Source organism: Ceratotherium simum, chromosome 22 (assembly GCF_057802395.1).
Source record: "Ceratotherium simum simum isolate JZ-2026a chromosome 22, ASM5780239v1, whole genome shotgun sequence".
NCBI lineage: Eukaryota > Metazoa > Chordata > Mammalia > Perissodactyla > Rhinocerotidae > Ceratotherium > Ceratotherium simum.
This window is the reverse complement of record NC_141921.1, coordinates 5,874,491-5,891,625: the sequence shown is the minus strand read 5'-3', so window position 1 is coordinate 5,891,625 and position 17,135 is coordinate 5,874,491. Positions and strand designations below refer to the sequence as shown.

General features: G+C 60.1%; 1 protein-coding gene across 1 annotated transcript in view; it reads right to left on the bottom strand.

Moving 5' to 3' along the window:
* LRP8 (LDL receptor related protein 8) overlaps positions 1–16,378 on the bottom strand; it is a 78,396-nt gene extending 62,018 nt beyond the window's left edge. Inside the window, 2 exon segments of the mRNA XM_087445912.1 lie at positions 15,281–15,400; positions 16,165–16,378. Of these exon segments, the coding sequence (XP_087302038.1) occupies positions 15,281–15,400; positions 16,165–16,270 (226 nt within the window). The 5' untranslated portion in view covers positions 16,271–16,378.
* Between the last annotated feature and the right edge of the window lie 757 nt (positions 16,379–17,135).

The window sequence follows — 17,135 nt, the reverse complement described above, 5'->3', positions numbered from 1 at the left end:
AAGAGGCTCTATTTCTCCCAAAATGTGGGAAAGAAATCAGCTTTTCCCTTTTTTTTAAGTGAGCCCTGCACAACTGGCACCGTGGCCCATAGGTAAGGGGGAAGCCCTGCTGCAGGCCTGGAGGGGCAGCGGCCAGAGTCTGCGGGGCGCAGGGCGACTGGTCAATGTTTCGTTTGACATAGGACCTTTAGTTTTAAAACTGGGACAGTTCCCAGCAAACCCGGCCGAGTTGGTCACCCTACCGGGGAGTAGACACTTGGCAACACCTAAGTGCTGGGCAAATGCGGGGGTGGGTGTTTTCACTGAACAGAGAGCAAAACCCTGCTCACTCCCCACACCTGTGAAGCTTGGTCAAGGCCCCAGAGGCCCGACGGAGAGGAAGTTCTGGTCTAGCTGCAGTCTCGGGTCCCGTGGGGCCCCGTCTGACACCAATCACAGCACAGATGTGCCCAAGGAAGAGGAGGAGGGGTCTTGGGTCCTTCACCCCCTTCACAGCCAAGCAAACTTGAGGTTCAGAGAAGGGAAGCCAATTGCCCAAGGTCGCTCATTGAGTTAGGGGGCCAACACTCAGCAGACAGGGCCTGGCTTTTCCCTCTCCAGAGCCTCCCGGTCCTGGCGGGGCACTGGCACAGAACTGAACTGCAGTGAAGGCTGGAGCTCGGACTCAAGGCTCCCATCCACACCAGGCGCTTCCCCGGGACTCACAGAAACACGCACGCCCGGCACACGCAGCATGAGGAGCAGAAACACAGCACAGGGTGGGAGGGGCACTGGGCATATGCAAAGTTAGAGAGCACACCCCTCTTCCTCTCCTCCTCCCTCCTCCGCAGGCCCTGGCCAGGTCCCCTTGCCTCCTCCCCCTGAGGCCCGTGGTCTGGTGTGAACCGCAGACTCTTAATCAGACCATCCCGGTGCAGAGTGGCAAGGGCAGAGATGGAGGGAGACACAGGGACAGGGGAGCCCAGAGGAGGCTCTGACCCACCCGGCAGGGAAGGCTCCTGGAAATGGTGACTCTTGAGGTAAAGTGTGGTTGGACAGGCAGAGGAAGGGCCTTCCAGGCAGAGAGAACCACATGTGAGAGTGTGATCCCTGCGGCATTATTCCTTGTTTAGGGTATGGCTGGAGCATCGAGTCATGGGGTTTGGGGCACATGTGGATGGTGAGGTCTGGGGCTGGAGAGATGCCAGGTGCGTATTAGGTCTTGAAGGGCCTTGAATGTCAGGCAAGCAGACTTGATCCTATGAGTGGGGAACATCACTGTAGGATGCTCAGCAAGGGCGGGACACAGCTCTGCATGTCTAAGAGCACTCGGCTGCAGAGCGGAGGACAGATGGAGGGAGAGATCAGGTTGGTGTGCTGCAGTGTCCAGGGGGGGCCACAGAAGGATGGGGAAAGGACCTGGCAGGTGGCAGGGGAGGAATCCAAGGACTTGGCAGCCTTCAGAGGAGAGGGGGAGAGGGGCTGCAATGACTCCCAGAGTCCTGACCAAGGCCTGGGCAATGCTCATGCTGGGCACTGGTCTCAGGGCACAAGAGGTCTATCCACAGCCCCCCAGTGCCTGTGTGCTGGGCCGCAGGTCATCACAGGGTCTGGGCACTGCCATCTTGCTCACCAGGAGACCAAGCTGTCTATCGAGATGTCACCTTTACCTCTAGGCACGGCACCCTCCACTTCCCTGGGAAGGGGGCTGCAGTTACAGGGGCAGGCAGCGTTTACAGAGCCCAAGCATGTGCAGCCCACCAGGCCCTGAGAAGCAGCAGCCCAAGAGAGAATGGGCTTTACCCGAAGCCACACAGCATGTCAGCTATCACAGGCCAGTAAGGGACACAGAACAGGCTTGTGGTGAAGGCAGGAGGCAGAGGCCCCAGAAACAGAGCTGGGACCAGAGGGGGGCAGGAGAGTCACCGGAGGCAGATCTGTGATTGAAAGGAAGACATTTTCTAACAGGAAGAGGTGTCCAAGAAACTATCTTTTGGTTAGTGAGCTCCCTGTCCCTGGAGGCATTCAAGCAGACATTGGACACCCGCCACTCCACCCCCTGCTGATGAGGGAATTCCTGCATTGGGATGGGGGTGGGGAGGCTACACACTGGCCCACTGGGGAGGCTGCTCCAGCCCTAAGAGCCACAGCTCACTCATTCATTCACTCAACGCACATTCACTAAGGCCTGCTCTGCCAGGCCAGGGACAACAGGCACTGGGGGTGGGTGGGGCAGAACCAGAGAAGACTCCTCTCTCAACCTTCCCCTCCCCCAACCAGGGGACATGAGGCCGGAGCTGGGCAGGGGACAGAGGATGGAGGCTCCGGCTGCCCACGCTCCATGTCACAGGTCTGCGTCCTCCCCTCTAAGGGACCAAGCTCCCTTATCTTCTGGGGCACAGGGCCAAGGGCTGGGCAGGGTCAGACACAATGCAACCTCCTCCTGCACCTCCCCCACCTCCCCAGAGGTCCCCGAGGCTCTGGGCTCATTTCCTAACGAGGTTCCCGGAAGAACTCTTCCTAATTAAATTAGGACAGTAAGTTATGGCCTGGGGCCACGGGAAGAAGGGGGGACAAAGAGCCTTTTGGGGGGCTCCCTACCCCTCCCATTCCACCCATCAGTGCAGCAGCCCGCACAGGAGGCTGAAGGACAGGCGGGAGATGGAGGTTCAGAGAAGGAGGTCAAAATAAGCCCAGCGAATCTGGACTTGAGCACCGATCGTGTGCCAGGCACTGCTCTTAGTACTCCTCGTAAATTAACTCACATGGTCGTCCAGCCACCTTGAAGGTTAGGTATTGACGGCTCCATTTTACAGATGAGGCACGTGCTCAGAGAGGTGAGTAACCCGCCCAGGGTCCCACAGCCAGGAAGCGGGAAAGTATGGACCTCTCCCCAGCAGCCTGGTTAGAGGCCCTGTGTCATCTGTGTCATGGTGGAGCCTCTCATGGGTGAGGCTGTGTGTGCAGGAGCAGTCAGAGGTTAGGGGGTCCTGGGGGTCTTCATGTCTGTGGCTCCCACTTGGCTGCACAGCAGGCAGAGGTTTGGAGTCAGGCCTGGACAGCGGCCAGGGAATCTGAATTTCAAAGGTTGCCCAAAGTGACTCAAACTCCTGATCCAACCCTAACTCCTTCCCAGGACAGGTGGGGAGACTGAGGCCCAGGGAGGAGCAGAGACTTGCCCAGGTCACTCAGCAAGTTGGTGACAAGGCAAGGCCACCCGGTTCTTGGTGCGGTGGGGCAGAGAGCCTGGGGGGACCGGCTCTCAATGGGGTTCGAGTAACCAACAGCGACAAGGGCTCAGGCCTCTGTTCCCGGGGGGAGAACTCAGTACAGAATCTGCAAGTGTGGCAGGGGTCTGGGAGAGGAGGTGGTGAAGAGAACAGGGGCTGCAACCACACGGGCGGGGGCGGACAGACCTCTGCGCCCTGGTGTGGCCCCATCCCTGGGGTAGGAAGAACCGACTGGCTCCACTGACCCAGCGAGGTCTCGAGGACTTCACATGGGCCAGGAGTTGCTCATTACCCACGTGTATGAGCAGGAGTCCGAGGCCCCAGTTCGAGGGACTCGCCACAGGCCAACTAGGATGTGGAAGGACTACAGTGGAAACCCCGGTCTGGTGACACTGGGAGGCCACGCTTGTCCCCGCACCCTCGAGAAGCAGGCAGTCGTGGCAGGCGGGGGAAGGGGACAGGGAAGGGACACAGACAGTGTCCCCCTTGCAACTGACATCAAGTCTGCTCTGGCTGCTCACAGGTATTAAAGAATCGGCCTGGTCGGACTCAGCAAAAAATAAACAGGCAGAAACCCTCGCATGGATGTAGGTTCTGCTATAAACAGTTGGTTCAGGCTTCGCACATACAGTTTAGGCCATGTCCCCTGTGTGAGGAGTTGGATTTCACAGCCTCTGCTCCCTGCTCTGGGCCCCCTGGGCCTCAGGGGACAGGGTTGCTCCTTGGACCCCCCCACACCTTGGGCCTAGCAGTGGCGGACTTCAGCTCACCCTGGCTCTCAGGGGAAAACAAAAGAATCCCAGAGAACTAGGGCTGAGAGGGGCCTGGAGATGCCCCCACTCCCAATGAGCAGAGACCCCAAGAGGGGCAGGGACCTGCCGATGGCCCCTGGGCCACAGAGTGTATACCCACCTCAGCCCTCTGGGGGGCGGGCGGGGTGAGGGCCCGTCCGCAGGCTGCAGGCTGAGGCTTGGTGGGGAGAGGCTGCAGGGGTGGGGGGTGGGGCGGGGGGGGCAGGCTGGGAACAGAGACTACTGGCGCCTCTCCAGCTACAAATAATTCCCCGCCACAAACAGCCCAGTGGGGGGCTGTGGCTTTGGCCCGACTCGGCTGCCCTTAGCAGCCGTGGGAGGAAGAGTGTCACCTTGGCCCTGCAGCCTTCGTGTGTCCAGAAGAATCACCTTCCTCCTGGTATACACCCCCTCCTCGAGCACACACACCCCCTGCACACGCACCTGTGCTGATGCATGTGGCTGAGAGAGGGCTCTGAGGGTGAGAGGGCAGCAGATGGCAGCTCGGGGTCCAGGAAGTGAAGGAAGGAGGAAGGAGCACCAGCCCAAATGTCCCTGGATTCACGCCACCAGGAAAGCCCACCCTTGGCCTCCAGCTGTTCACTTGAGCAGCTTAACCTGGGCCTGACGGGGCCCTCCAGCCTGTCATCAGCTGCCAACTCTCTGATGTCAACCTGGATAACTAACCATGCCAGGCAGGGCCGGTTAAGCAGCTCTCCTTGGCTCCCTCTGCTTAACCAGTTCCCCCAGGCCACCTGGGAGGCAGCCACCGTGGGGCCCCCAATGCGGACGGGAGAGGGACAAGATGATTCCTACATCCCTCCCAATCCGAGAGCTGCTGTTCTCCCAGGCAGCCATGGCCTCCCGCCTGGCCAGCTGACCTACATCTCTCCTGCTGCTATTTCAGCAGCTGCCCTCTTGTGTCCTTGGTGGAGGAGGAGAAAAGCTGCTGATGGTCCCTTCTACTCGGCCGTCCCTGTGCAGGGGTCACGGGCTTGGGAAAGGGAACGCGGATGCTCACTGTCAGGGCTGGGTTCTGGGCAGAACACTTGACATCAGCCTGCACACTCTGAGAGCTGGGCTCCTTATCCTGCTCCACAGACCAGGATCTAAAGCTCAGAATGTAAGGCCCACGCCAGGGACCCCAGCTAGTGGGCCGTGGGGGCGGTGGGCCTGACACCACTTTTCTGCATCGCTCACTGCATCCACCCCAATCACGGGCACAGGAAGAAGGCAGAAAGGAAAGTGGCCAAGGAACCCGGGCCTCAGGGCCGAGTTCTGGAAGTGGACCCTAAAAAGTCCAGCTACCCTCCATCTGCCTGCCCAGAATCCAGCTACCAAGCTAGCTACACTCCTACCAACCCTCACTAGGCAGTAAGGAGCCCCCCCACCCCCACCCCCACCCCCAGGCCAGGACCGGCCCTGAGCCCAGCTCCAGGGAGAAGGAATCTGCTCAGGTGCTGGCTGCAGTGCAGTGGAGCAAGGACCAATGGGTCAAGGGGAAACAAAGTTCAGAGAGGGAGAGCCACGCGCCCAGGGTCACACAGCAAGTCAGGGGCAGAGACAGAACAACCATTATAATGCTGTGGAGGAGATGGATGCTACAAATTTCTTGAGAAGAATGAAGACCAGTTTTGTTGCCTTTTGACTTCTTTGGTGGGGGTGGGGAGTCCTTGGGGCCAGAACACAGTTGTCCTTTCTCTTTGCTTTGCTCTGTACGACCTGGCTGTGGCTACTTTGTCTGCCCCACGCGGCCAGGATGAGGTGGCCCTGTGCTCAAGGAAGAGCGAGGTCCTGTGGGCTGCCTGCCTGGCTGGGAAGGGCCATGGGGAGTTAGGGGTGCAGTTGTGAGGCGGCAAACGTCTCCTCGAGAGGGAGCAACATGGCGAGGATGAATATGCACATGCTTGGCAATGCCTTTCCTCAGAATTTATCTTAAGGAAGGAATCAGACCAACGCACAGAGGTGTAGTACAAGGATGTTCACCCCAGCACTACATAGAATAGGAAAAAAAAAACAGAACGCACTAAACGTACGTCCATCAACAGGAGACTGAGTCATCAAGTTATGGAAGATTCACGCAATGGAATACGATCTGGCCCTTGAAAACAATGATATGAATCTACAGTTATTGACACGGAAAGACGTGGATGTGTCAGGAGAAAACAACTGTCATAACACATCCTCATTTTTGTTAAAAAATTAACCAACGTGTTCATGCACACCAGCTCACATGCAGAGAAAAACCTCTGGGAGGATGTGCTGCTGACAGGGTGGTATAACCCCAGCTGACTGTTACCTTCCTCTTTTCACTTTTCTGTATTATCTATGATTTTTTTATTACAAGTATGAAATTACTTTTATATAATCAGAGAAAATTACTGCCATTGGAAAAATAAATAAATAAAATCAGTTGAAGTGAGTTTTAGCTTCAGCACCAACAAAAACCGTGTGGCCCTGGGTAAGCCCCAGCCGTCCCCAAGCCTCCAATTCCCCCCCCCTTTTTTTTTTTGGTGAGGAAGATTAGCCCTGAGCTAACATCTGTGCCAATCTTCCTCTGTTTTGTATGTGGGTCACTGCCACAGCATGGCTTGATGAGTGGTGTAGGTCTGTGCCTGGGATGTGAACCCGTGAACCCAGGCTGCCAAAGCAGAGCACACCAAACTTAACCACTGTGCCACCGGGCTGGCCCCCAGGCCTCCAATTCCTCATCAGGAAAAGGGAGATGATAACTAGGTCCTGCACTATCCTCCTCCCAGGATGGCTGTGACACACAAACACTATGGTTCTAACAGGCTGAGAGGGCTGGAAACACTCTCCAGAGTGGCTGGGATAAAGTCCCTTGTGGCACATCAAGGCCAGTGACCAGAGGAGGAGGGTGGCCACAGGACCACTCCCGTGGACTCCCGGACTGACAGTCCCAAGAGGCTTTGGGGCTGTCCGTCCTGCCACGTTCCAAGGGGCAGGTGTGTGGAGGCGATGGGGGGGTCACGGGAACTGCGTGGACCTGGAGCTCCAGAGCCCTGCCTCTCTGAGCGACTCTCCCAGTCACCAAGGATGTCCCAAGGGGACGAACAGTATGCTGGGTTCTGTACCCCCAAAGCGGCCGGGTTGTAGGCACCTGAGCTGGGCCCTGCCAGGGACACAGAGGTCAGACCAGGCACAGCAGGCGGGGAGCTCACAGTCGGGGCCCCATCCTGAACCACCCTGGCTGAGGGGCTATTCCTGGGGCCTGTGACACACAGCAGCTGGTGAGAGGAGCCAGGGCGAGCATGGCTGATAGTTAAAACTGCTGCCCAAGGGGCCCACCTCCTGCCTGAGGGCACCCAGGGGCCAGAGCTGCTCAGGGGGAGCCGGACACCCCTGGCAGGGGCAGAGGGCCGCAGACACTCACACTGTTGTTATGACGGGGATGTGTGAATGCCTGTCTCCCTTCGCCTGCCTCAGACTGCAGCCAGACAGGCGTGGCCCACTCCTGCCACTGACCAGCCACCGTCTGGAACAAGTGACTTCACTGTTGGCTGCTTCCTCTGTGAAGGGCAGTGATGGCTCTTCAAGGCGCTGGCTGATGGAAGTCCTGCTCGAGCAAGCCCCCAGCAGGGGACACGCTCATGAACTCTTATTACAATTGACACTATTATCATAGGTGAGTTCCCAATAGCCCGGGTGCAGGCAGGCAGGGCCCAACCAGGGGCGTGGTGGCCTGCGGTCCCCCAGCGTGGGAGCCCAGAGCCCTTTCTGTGGGCAGGAGCCTGTGCCTGGCCAAGAATACCTCGTTCCCTGATCCCGCAGGGAGGAGAGAGGGCAGGGTGGCGGGTGAGTGTGGCAGCGGGCGGGGGATGGGAGCCTACTGTTCTGACTTGAATCCTGCTGCGGAACGGAGGACACCCGAGTTCTGAGAATGGGTCCCCGTTGACACCTGGAGCCGATTTCCAGCCACCAGGGCCTTGGTTTCACCTTCTGAAGCCTGGGGCTGGAAAAGCTCCCACGTTTGAGGGTGAGCGCTGAGAACCCCATGTGCAGGGAGGCAGCCCAGGCTGTGTGACCACCTCTAACTCACTGGTGCTCTCTGGGCTTCAGGTGACCCAGCTCACAAGAGGGGGCCTGGCTACGGTCCCTAAAGGATGCCCAGCTCCCTCTCCAGCCTCAAGGGCCCCTCAGGAGCCCCTAGACCCCCCACATCTGACCAGTATCAGCTTCTCACCCTCGGAAGTGGGTGACGTCTCCTCAGTCCCGTTCACTCATTCACACGCCATCCCCCAAATGCCTCCTCTGTGCCAGGCCTGTGGTCCTGTGGTCCCCCACCTCAAACTGCTCAGACAGTCCTGAGCAACCTGGAGCTCCTACGATGGGTAGGACAAGGGTGCACAAAGCCATGGGCATCCGGACACGGGAGCAGTTACATCACACCAGGAAGATGGGGAAGGTTTCACGGAGGTGGCAATGAGCTGGGTTTTGAAGGATAAGTAGGAATGAGGGAAGGACAATCAGGCAGAGGGGAAAGTACGCGCCAAGACCCAGAGTCAGGGAATGGCATGGGGGTTCAGAGAAATGAAGACCACACTTTGGATGCTCTTGATGCCTTGGGCTCTTGGACTTTTCTGGAGGAATGATGGTAATTCCCACAGGAATGAGGGAATGACACTCCTAGAGTGACTGGGGCCGACACTCCTTGAGGTCACCTGCATCAGCAACATATTGTTAGGTCCTCAGTTTCCCTAATCTGTGCAGTTGAAAGAGTAATCACCACCTCACAGGCAATGGCCAAGAGAGGCCTCTGGAAATTGTGGAGGGTCACACCCACGGGAGGCTGGACAAGCGGGGCCTTGTGTTGGGGCTGTGGGGTCTCCAGAGAAGAGGGTCTCTCCCAGCCACACCCCCCAGGCCAGAAACCTGTAGCCCAGGGAGGCAGTGCTGGACACTGCAGCCACTCACCCACTTCCTCCACACCCTCAGAGCCCCAGGCCCTCTGCCCCCACAGGGTGGACGGAGAGAGCTCGGGAGGAAGAGCCTGAGGAAGAGTCCAGGCCCCAGAGCAGACAGACCTGGGTCAAATCCTGGCTCTACCACTTAAGAGCCATGACCTCGGCTTAAGAGTCACTTCTCCTCTTTGAGCCTCAGTTTCATAATTTTTAAAATGGGAATAATAAGAAAACAGCCCTCACAGGGCTGTGAGTAGCAAAGCTAATGAATGCAAATTGCCCAACACGGTGCCAGGTGTGGGGTAAGCAGCCAATATCTGTTATTAGTAATTCCCTCGGGATGATTTCTTTTGGAATCCCTAGTGCCCAGCACAAGGCTGGCAGAGTGGACAGCACGGAGGAGGAGCAGAGACTGAGGGAAGAACAAGGACATGCTGTAGGAGCTCAGGGACTGGGGGGCTGGAGGACGAGGGGTCAGGGAAGGCCACCTGGGGGGTGGCAACTCCACTAGGCCTTCGAAGACTGGGTGATCTGGATGTGCGGGCACCTGCGGGACAGGTGTTACTGCTGCTCAGAACTGGGGCCCGGGCCTGGCTCCACAGCCCCCAGAACACAGCCCCACACCCTCCCATAGGCCCAGGACTGGCTTCCGGGGGGCGGTACAGGCCTGGGCGTGTGACTACCAACCCCGAGGCCAGGAAAGCTTCCACGTGCTCACATCCCTTCCAGGGGGATATAGACGAGTCCACACGCACCCCTGCTCCGCCAGTCCTCTGGGCCCTCGCTCTCCTCACCCTCTCCCCGGCGGCTTCTCTCTGGCTTCACCTGCTGCTGCTATTTCCCCAAGGAGGGAAAACTGTCACGTCAGCCGCCTGCAGACAATTGGGGAGGACAAGCTGACCAGCCCGGAGGACTGCTGCACTGGGGACCCCAGCAGGCCTGAGAAAGCCTCCCGGAGGGGCTCCTGGAGGGGACTCTGTCCCAGGAGATCAGGTGGGAAGGCCCACGGGAGAGTCTTCTGCACACACTCCAAGGCCTGCGGGGCCAGCCCTGGAGGCACAGACCTGGGCCTAGAGAAGAGGGAGGCTTGGAGCCTGCTGGGCAGAGCCCCGGGGGCTGCGGGGCTTCCTCCCCTTCCCAGCAACAGCCAGGAGGAAAGGGTGCAAGGCCAGACAGGACAACCAGCCTGGGGACAAGCCCATGGCCTGAGGAGAGCGCTCCTCGGCCCCTCTCCGGGTCCCAGGCCTCTCAGTCACTGAGACCAACCTGGCCTGTTTGACTCATTTCTTCCCTCAGACCCTCCCTGGACACCTTTCTCACTTCCAGGTCCATCTTGGGGCCACCTCCACTGTGGCGGGGCAACCCCCCGGCTGAAGCACCCCCCACTGCAGGAGCCTTCAGACATCTGACTAACAAATGGGGGCAGGGGAAGCAGGGGGTCTCACAGTCAGGGACCTAGCACCTGGAACCTCCTCCCTCCAACAACGATCAGACCTACTGCCATCCACTGAACACCCACTGCTTACCAGGCCCATCACCTCATTTAATCCTCACATCTCTAGGAGGGAGAAACTGTTATCACTCCCAAGGCCATTCAGCCAGAGGTGACCAGGTATGTCTGATTCAGGGCCCCATTGAGTTGTGATTTCAACATAGGTCCCTAAGTCCCCTCTCTCGACTCTTGTATCTCAGCCTTGGGCAGAGATGGTAGCAGGGAGGGCTTCCTGGAGGAGGTGACACCTGAGCTGAATCTTCTAAGATAAAAAGAAGGTAGCCAGGTGAGAGAGCAGAAAGGGTATTCCAGGCAGACAGAATGACACTTGCAAATACCTGGAGGTGAGAAGCAGTAGCAGGGCCAGAGTGTGAGGGAAGCTACAGTTTGGTGTCACACGCTCATAGAAAGAGGCAGGAAGAGGCTGGAGGGGAGTAGGCAACAGCTGGTTACAGAGGGCCAAATGCAGAGGCATCTAAGCTGACTCTAACCTATGGGTATGTGGGAGCCTCAGGAAGACTGAATGGTGGAGTCGCCTGGGTAGATGAAGAAACTGAGGTTCAGAGAGGAGAAGCACTATCTGTCTGATGACTCCATCCAAGAAAGGAGATGCAGCTGGGCCCGGGGGCTGGGGTGTGAGAATGGGGCCAAGGCCAGGCGGCGCCCTGAAGGCCAGAAGCGGGTAGCACTCCAGCTGGGAGCTGCGGCCGAGCTTTCATTATTTACACGGCTGCCTCCCAGCAGGCCTCAGCACTCCTGCAGCCTGGCCTTGCCCAGCTAATGAGCTCTCAGCCACGGCAGAACTCGCCGTGGCCACTCTTTATCAGACTTGGGAGGCAGGGCGACGGGGCCGGGGGAACGAGGGCAGCCGAAAGAAGCCTGAACAAGGTAGAGGCATCTGAGCACAAAACCGGTCCACCTGTCCACCCAGCCCATCCACAAAGAGAAGTACAGAGCCTCCCAGAGCCGGGGCGGGATGTCATCTCCAGACGGGGAAACACAGGCCTGGGAGGACCTGCCCGAGGCCACCAGCTAGTGCTCGAGGCAGCGCAGGTTCCAGAGCGGGCACCTGCATTCACACCCCAGCAATTTCACTTAAAAACCACATGCCGTTGGCCCAGTTCCTGAACCCCTCTGCGCCTCTGTAAGAGGGGGTGATGCAGGTACTTCCTGCAGCCGCCCCATTTCACAGACGCGAGGAGCACGAGGTGACGCACGGAAGGTCTCAGCACAACGCCCACTCCACAGCAAGTGCTCAGTACGTGTCCACTGGTGCTGTCATTGCCCTGGGAGCCAAGGGCTGGCCAGGGACCGGAACCCCCGTCTCTGCCCCCGACACCAAGGAGCAACAGGAAACTGAGGCCAAGGGGCCAGCTGGCCTACGTGACCCAGGTCCACAGCCAGGGATCCCACCCCACTTCCCCTGGCTGGGCCGCCCCTGGGCTTCCTTGGGCTTGGCCCTCTGGCTTCCAGCCCCTTCCTCCACTTTGAAGGCCCTTTGAGCAGGGAACTGAAGCCCCAGGAGCCTTTCCCTTCCCCATCCTGCCAGCTCTATTCGTGTCTCCAAAGGGCCAAGTCCCACTCGCTGTGGATGAGGATTAGGATTTAGAAGGTCTTAGTTTGAGTTCCAGCTCCAACGCTGAAAAGCTGTGGGACTTTGGGGGAGTCTCTCTGAACCCCAGTTTCCTCCTCTATAATATGGGGACCGTACCACCTATTTTTAAATGGTAAGCCCTGAGGGAATGGTATTTCTTTCAAGGCCTGGCTTAGCTGCCTCCTCCTCCAGGAAGCCTTCCTTGGCTTCCTCAACATACAAGCTCCCTCCCTCCACCTCCATGGGCTCTCAGTATTCACCGGCAGCATTCTGGCCCCTTTGGAAGCTTGAAGTCATTTTGCCTCACACAGACTTCACTTACAAACTGCAATCCCCACTTTGCAGGCCCAGAGAGGTACAGAGGTGGGGCGGCTCAGGCCCTCTCTCGGAGTGGAAGGGTTGGAGTGCTAAAGGAGGGGGTCAGATATAAGGCTGGGAGGAGCCAACAGCCTCGAGCGGAGGACAGTTTGAAGAAATGCAGTTTGAGAAGGCGGCCCAGGATGGGGGGAACTCCCCAGATGGGGAAGGAAGGGGTGAGGAAAGACCACTTTCGAACACCTGGCCCAACACAGCTGCCCGAAGCCCCCACCCCCTTCCTTCAAGGTTTCTCTTTGTGGCTCCCAGGGGTCCCTCTCAAAAGACCTTGTTGGGGGGAACACTCACCTGTTCCCTTCTCCTCGCCAGCCCTGTGGGAAGACTTCCCAGGGCAGGAGCAGCCACCCCCACGTGGCGGGTGAGGAAGCAGGCCCAGGAAGTAAAGCCGTGTGGGACCGATACTCGGGACCAACAGCAAAGCCCCCTCCCCTCCACGCCCGCAACCTCATTTGCTTCTGTTCACTAACTCTGCGCCTATGATTCCGCCCCTCCATCTCAGACCCAAAGCAGGAGCCCAGACTGACCATCAGGCTTCCCTGGTCCCATGTGGGGTCACCCAGCCACCCCCTACTTCACTCCTCCATCTTGCCCAGAGCCTCGCGTGGAAATGAAAAGCCACAGGCCCAAGATTCAGAGTGTGGCTTTCCAGTCCCTGGATCACCCCCCTGGGTCCTTCTGCACCCCACTCCCCACCGCAGCCAACAGTGCCCCTGAACTAGGAGGCAGGCGGACATCCTGACCAAGTTATGACACTTGGCTGTGTGACCTTGGGCAAATCACTCAACTTCTCTGAGCCAGCGTCCTCATCTACAAACAGGATGACAAGACAAACTTCTGCTCCTCACAGTCCCCCTCACAAGACTGTTATATAGAGTCAGGGAGATAAGGTAAAACTAGCCCAGAAATGCAGTTTCTTTTTTTTTTTTTTTTTGTGAGGAAGATCAGCCCTGAGCTAACTCCATGCTAATCCTCCTCTTTTTGCTGAGGAAGACCGGCTCTGAGGTAACATCTCTATTGCCAATCCTCCTCCTTTTTTTTTTTTCCCCCAAAGCCCCAGTAGATAGCTGTATGTCATAGCTGCACATCCCTCTAGTTGCTGTATGTGGGACGCCGCCTCAGTATGGCCGGAGAAGCGGTGCGTCGGTGCGCGCCCGGGATCCGAACCCGGGCCGCCAGTAACAGAGCGTGCGCACTTAACCGCTAAGCCACGGGGCCGGCCCAGAAATGCACAGTTTCTATTTCCCTGCCTCATCCTCGGCACCCACTCTATGAGGGGACCACAGAAGAACAACTCCCAGTGATGAGAGTCGCTTTAATATTCCACCCTGGCACAGCCATTTTCCTAACCCCAGTAGCACCGGGGAACGGTCAGGGTCACGATTAGGCTAAGAACTCTGGAGTCAGATGCTGGAATTCAAGCTCTTACTTCGCAGTTCCACAGCTGCGGGGCAAGCGACCTAATCTCCCGCGCCTCGGCTGGTTTCGTCTGTACAGCAGGACCGTTCTGAGGACTGAAGGGTTTATATAAGACAAGCACTCCCCACAGGGCCTGGCACACAGCTGACAGTCAGCACATCAGTCATTACTTCCAATCGCCTCACTAGAACTGGTCCTCAAAACCAGGGCAGGAATCACTAGCCCAGCGATCAGGTGAGGAGACTGAGGCGGGAGGGAAGGATGTGGCCAAGTCACAGCCCACTCACGGTTGGGTCTGAGAGAGTGAACCCGGAGGCTGACTAGCAAACCCAGAAAAAAACCTCGAGGACTCCACAGACAATGCCTGTCCAGATACCCGCCCCACTCCCCGCACTGTGTGGAGCTGTGGGTCTGCCCCCCTCCCCCCGTAGACCCTGTGCTCCCCGGCCTGCAGGTGCGCTGTTCCCCAAAGTGCCCCAGCGCCCGGCACACAGCGTGCGCTCAGGGACCAGGAATGAATGACTGCCTGCGTCCTGTTTTTCTGTTCCTGGAACTACACTCCTTCCACGGCGACAACTGCCCATTAACTGCACCCTGTCCCACAGACATCCGCGACGGCGCACCCCAAGAAAGAACTCCCAAGGCGGTCACACCCGCGTGTACAAACATCACACCCAGCCGAGGCGGCCCGCACACGGGCGGGGGTTCACGCGCGGCCTCGGGATCCCGGGGCCCCTTCCAGGAAACAAACTCTTCCTCCTGGCCCCCTCCTTCCTGGTCTGCCCCATGACTCATGCCCGAGCAGGGCGGGCAGGAGAGCGCGGTCGGCTAACCAGGGTGGCACAAAAAGGTCTTCACGGTGACTATGCAGAAAAGCAGCGGGCCTCGGCGGCACCTACTTCCCGGGGGATGCGCGCGGGGGTGTGGCCGGGGCGGGGCCCCTGCGCCCAGGGTGCCGGAAACCTGCACGCACGCCCGCTCCACGATTGGCCGCTCCGGCCACGGGGGCCTATGGGGTGGTCCTCGCCCAGCCAATCAGGGGCCCCGGGGAGCCCATTCATTCACAGACCGAGCAGGGAAAGGAGTGCCGCGAGGCCCGGAGCTGCGTGGAACTTTGAAGCAGGCGTGCGTTCGGTGGGGCCGAGGCAGGAGTCCCGGAGGGCCCGACCGCAGAAAGCTAGACGCGTGCAGGGACCGCCGAGTCCCCGCCCACAGTTCCGGCCCTGCCTGCCGGGCGTGGCGCGCCCTTCTCCCGGGCCACGCCGCCCCGCGCTCCGCCTCCGGCCCCATTAGGACACGCCGGCCGCCCAGCTCCCGCCGTGTCGCTAAGAGCCATTCAGCCCCGAGGGAGGCGGCGCCCAGCTGGCTTCCCGGCTGCGGGCTCCGGCGATGAGGTCCACGCATCTGGCCCGGCGGCGGCTGCAGCCACGTGCGCGCTGAGCCTGGCGCCCCCCACCGTTCCCTCCCGGCCGGCCACTCACGGCAGTCGTCCTCGTCGCTGTTGTCCGAGCAGTCGTCGTCCTCGTCGCATCTCCACACGGAGGGGATGCAGCGCTCGTTCCGGCACCGGAACTGGTTCTCTTCGCACTCCTTGACCGGCCCTGCGCGGGGGAGAGCGGGCATGAGCCGGATCCGCGCGGGCCATGCAGTCCTGGCCGCGGGGAGGGATCTACTAGGATGAAGGAAAGGGGGCGATGCTGGAGCCAAGGGCCCCAGAGGCCTCGGGCACCCTCGATCCGGAAGGAGGGCAGGATGGTGGGGGTTCCTGGGATGGCGGGCTGCTCCATGGTAGGAGACTAGGCACACACGGTCGGTGTCACACGACTTAGGTATACCTCCCATTCAGACACACTCACCCGCACACTCGGCCCACAGTCAGAGATCCACGCAGACACAGCCCACAGGGAACCCCGAACACGCCAGGACACCCACAGTGGGCGCTGCGGGCACATCCCCCTGGCACACAGCCCCTCTTTCAAGGCGACACGCAGGGGTCCCCGGAAACGCATTGTCAGGCAGGGAAGTCGCTAGGCTCCGCTCACCGCCGCCGCGGAGCGCGCGTGTCAAATAAACCTCAACGGCGAGAATCACACAGCCCACCCGAAACCATCAATAACCACCCCCCGCAAAGTTCCCGGCAGGCCAGGCCCCCACTGCGCCCATCCCCCACGAGCAGGTGCCGGAGGGCAGAGCCCACGACACAGGAGCCGCGGGGGGTCGAGGGCAAACGAAGAGATGGCTGGGTCCCGAGGAGCCTATCCACCCGGGCGCCGCGACCAGGCCTGGGCTCGGGGCCTCGCCGCCCCCCGCCCCCTGCCCTTCGGCCCCCGGGCCGCGCTTTGTTGGCGGCTCCGGCCGCACGCACCTTGGCCGCCGCGCAGTGGATCCGCCGCCGCCGCGAGATGCTGGAGCCGCAGCAGCAGCAGCAGCAGCGCCAGCGGCCGGAGCGCGCCCCGCTCGGGGCGGCCCATGGCGGGCCCCGGGCTCCGGCCGCCGCGCCCCACGCACCCGGTGCCGCCCCCGCCGCCGCGCCTCAGCCCGCCGAGTCCTCGCCGCGGCGCCGGGCTGCCGCTGCCCCCGCCGCCGCCGCCGCCGCCGCTGCCGCCCGCCCCGGCTCCTCGGCTGCATTTCAAGCAGGTTCCGTGACGCTCGGCGGCGGGGCGGGCTCAGGCTGGGCGCGCGGCCCCGGCCCTGGGCGGCCGCCGCCGGCGCGCGCGCCCCTCCCGCCGCCGCCTCCGCCCCACGCCCCTCCCGCCGCCGCCTCCTCTGCTGCCTCCCTCACGTCCTTGGTCCCCTCCTTCCTCAGCAGGCGCTTGGTGACCCTGCTCTGGGCCCGCCCGCGTGCTGGGCGCCGCAGACGCTGGGATGAGCCAGGCGAGGCCCCTGCCACCCAAAGATAGCAGACAGTCCAGAGGAAGCAGCACAGGCTGCCTGGAGGAGGTGACAGGCTTACAGGAGGCTGAGGGATGCCTAGGAGTGAACCTGGGCGGGTGGGGAGATGATGTTCCCCGGTGCACAGGCCTGTGCAGTGTGCACGTGGAGCAGGAGTGGTGATAGATAGGGGTTGGGGTACCAGGATGTGTGTGATCGAGAAGGTGGGGGAGCAGGGCGGGACCTCTGCACCCCTCACTGGCTACAACCCCATATTACACATCTGTGTAGCTGGTTAATGCAGCCATGTGCATCTGTGCATGTTACACACTCATGTGACCACGGCCAAGGATGTGAGGCAGGTGGCTTGGGCCTGGCCCACAGACTTTATTCACCCATCCTTATTCGGTACTCTCCACGGGGCCAGGCAGAGGGGCAGACAAGCAGGGGACCAGCAGGGACAAC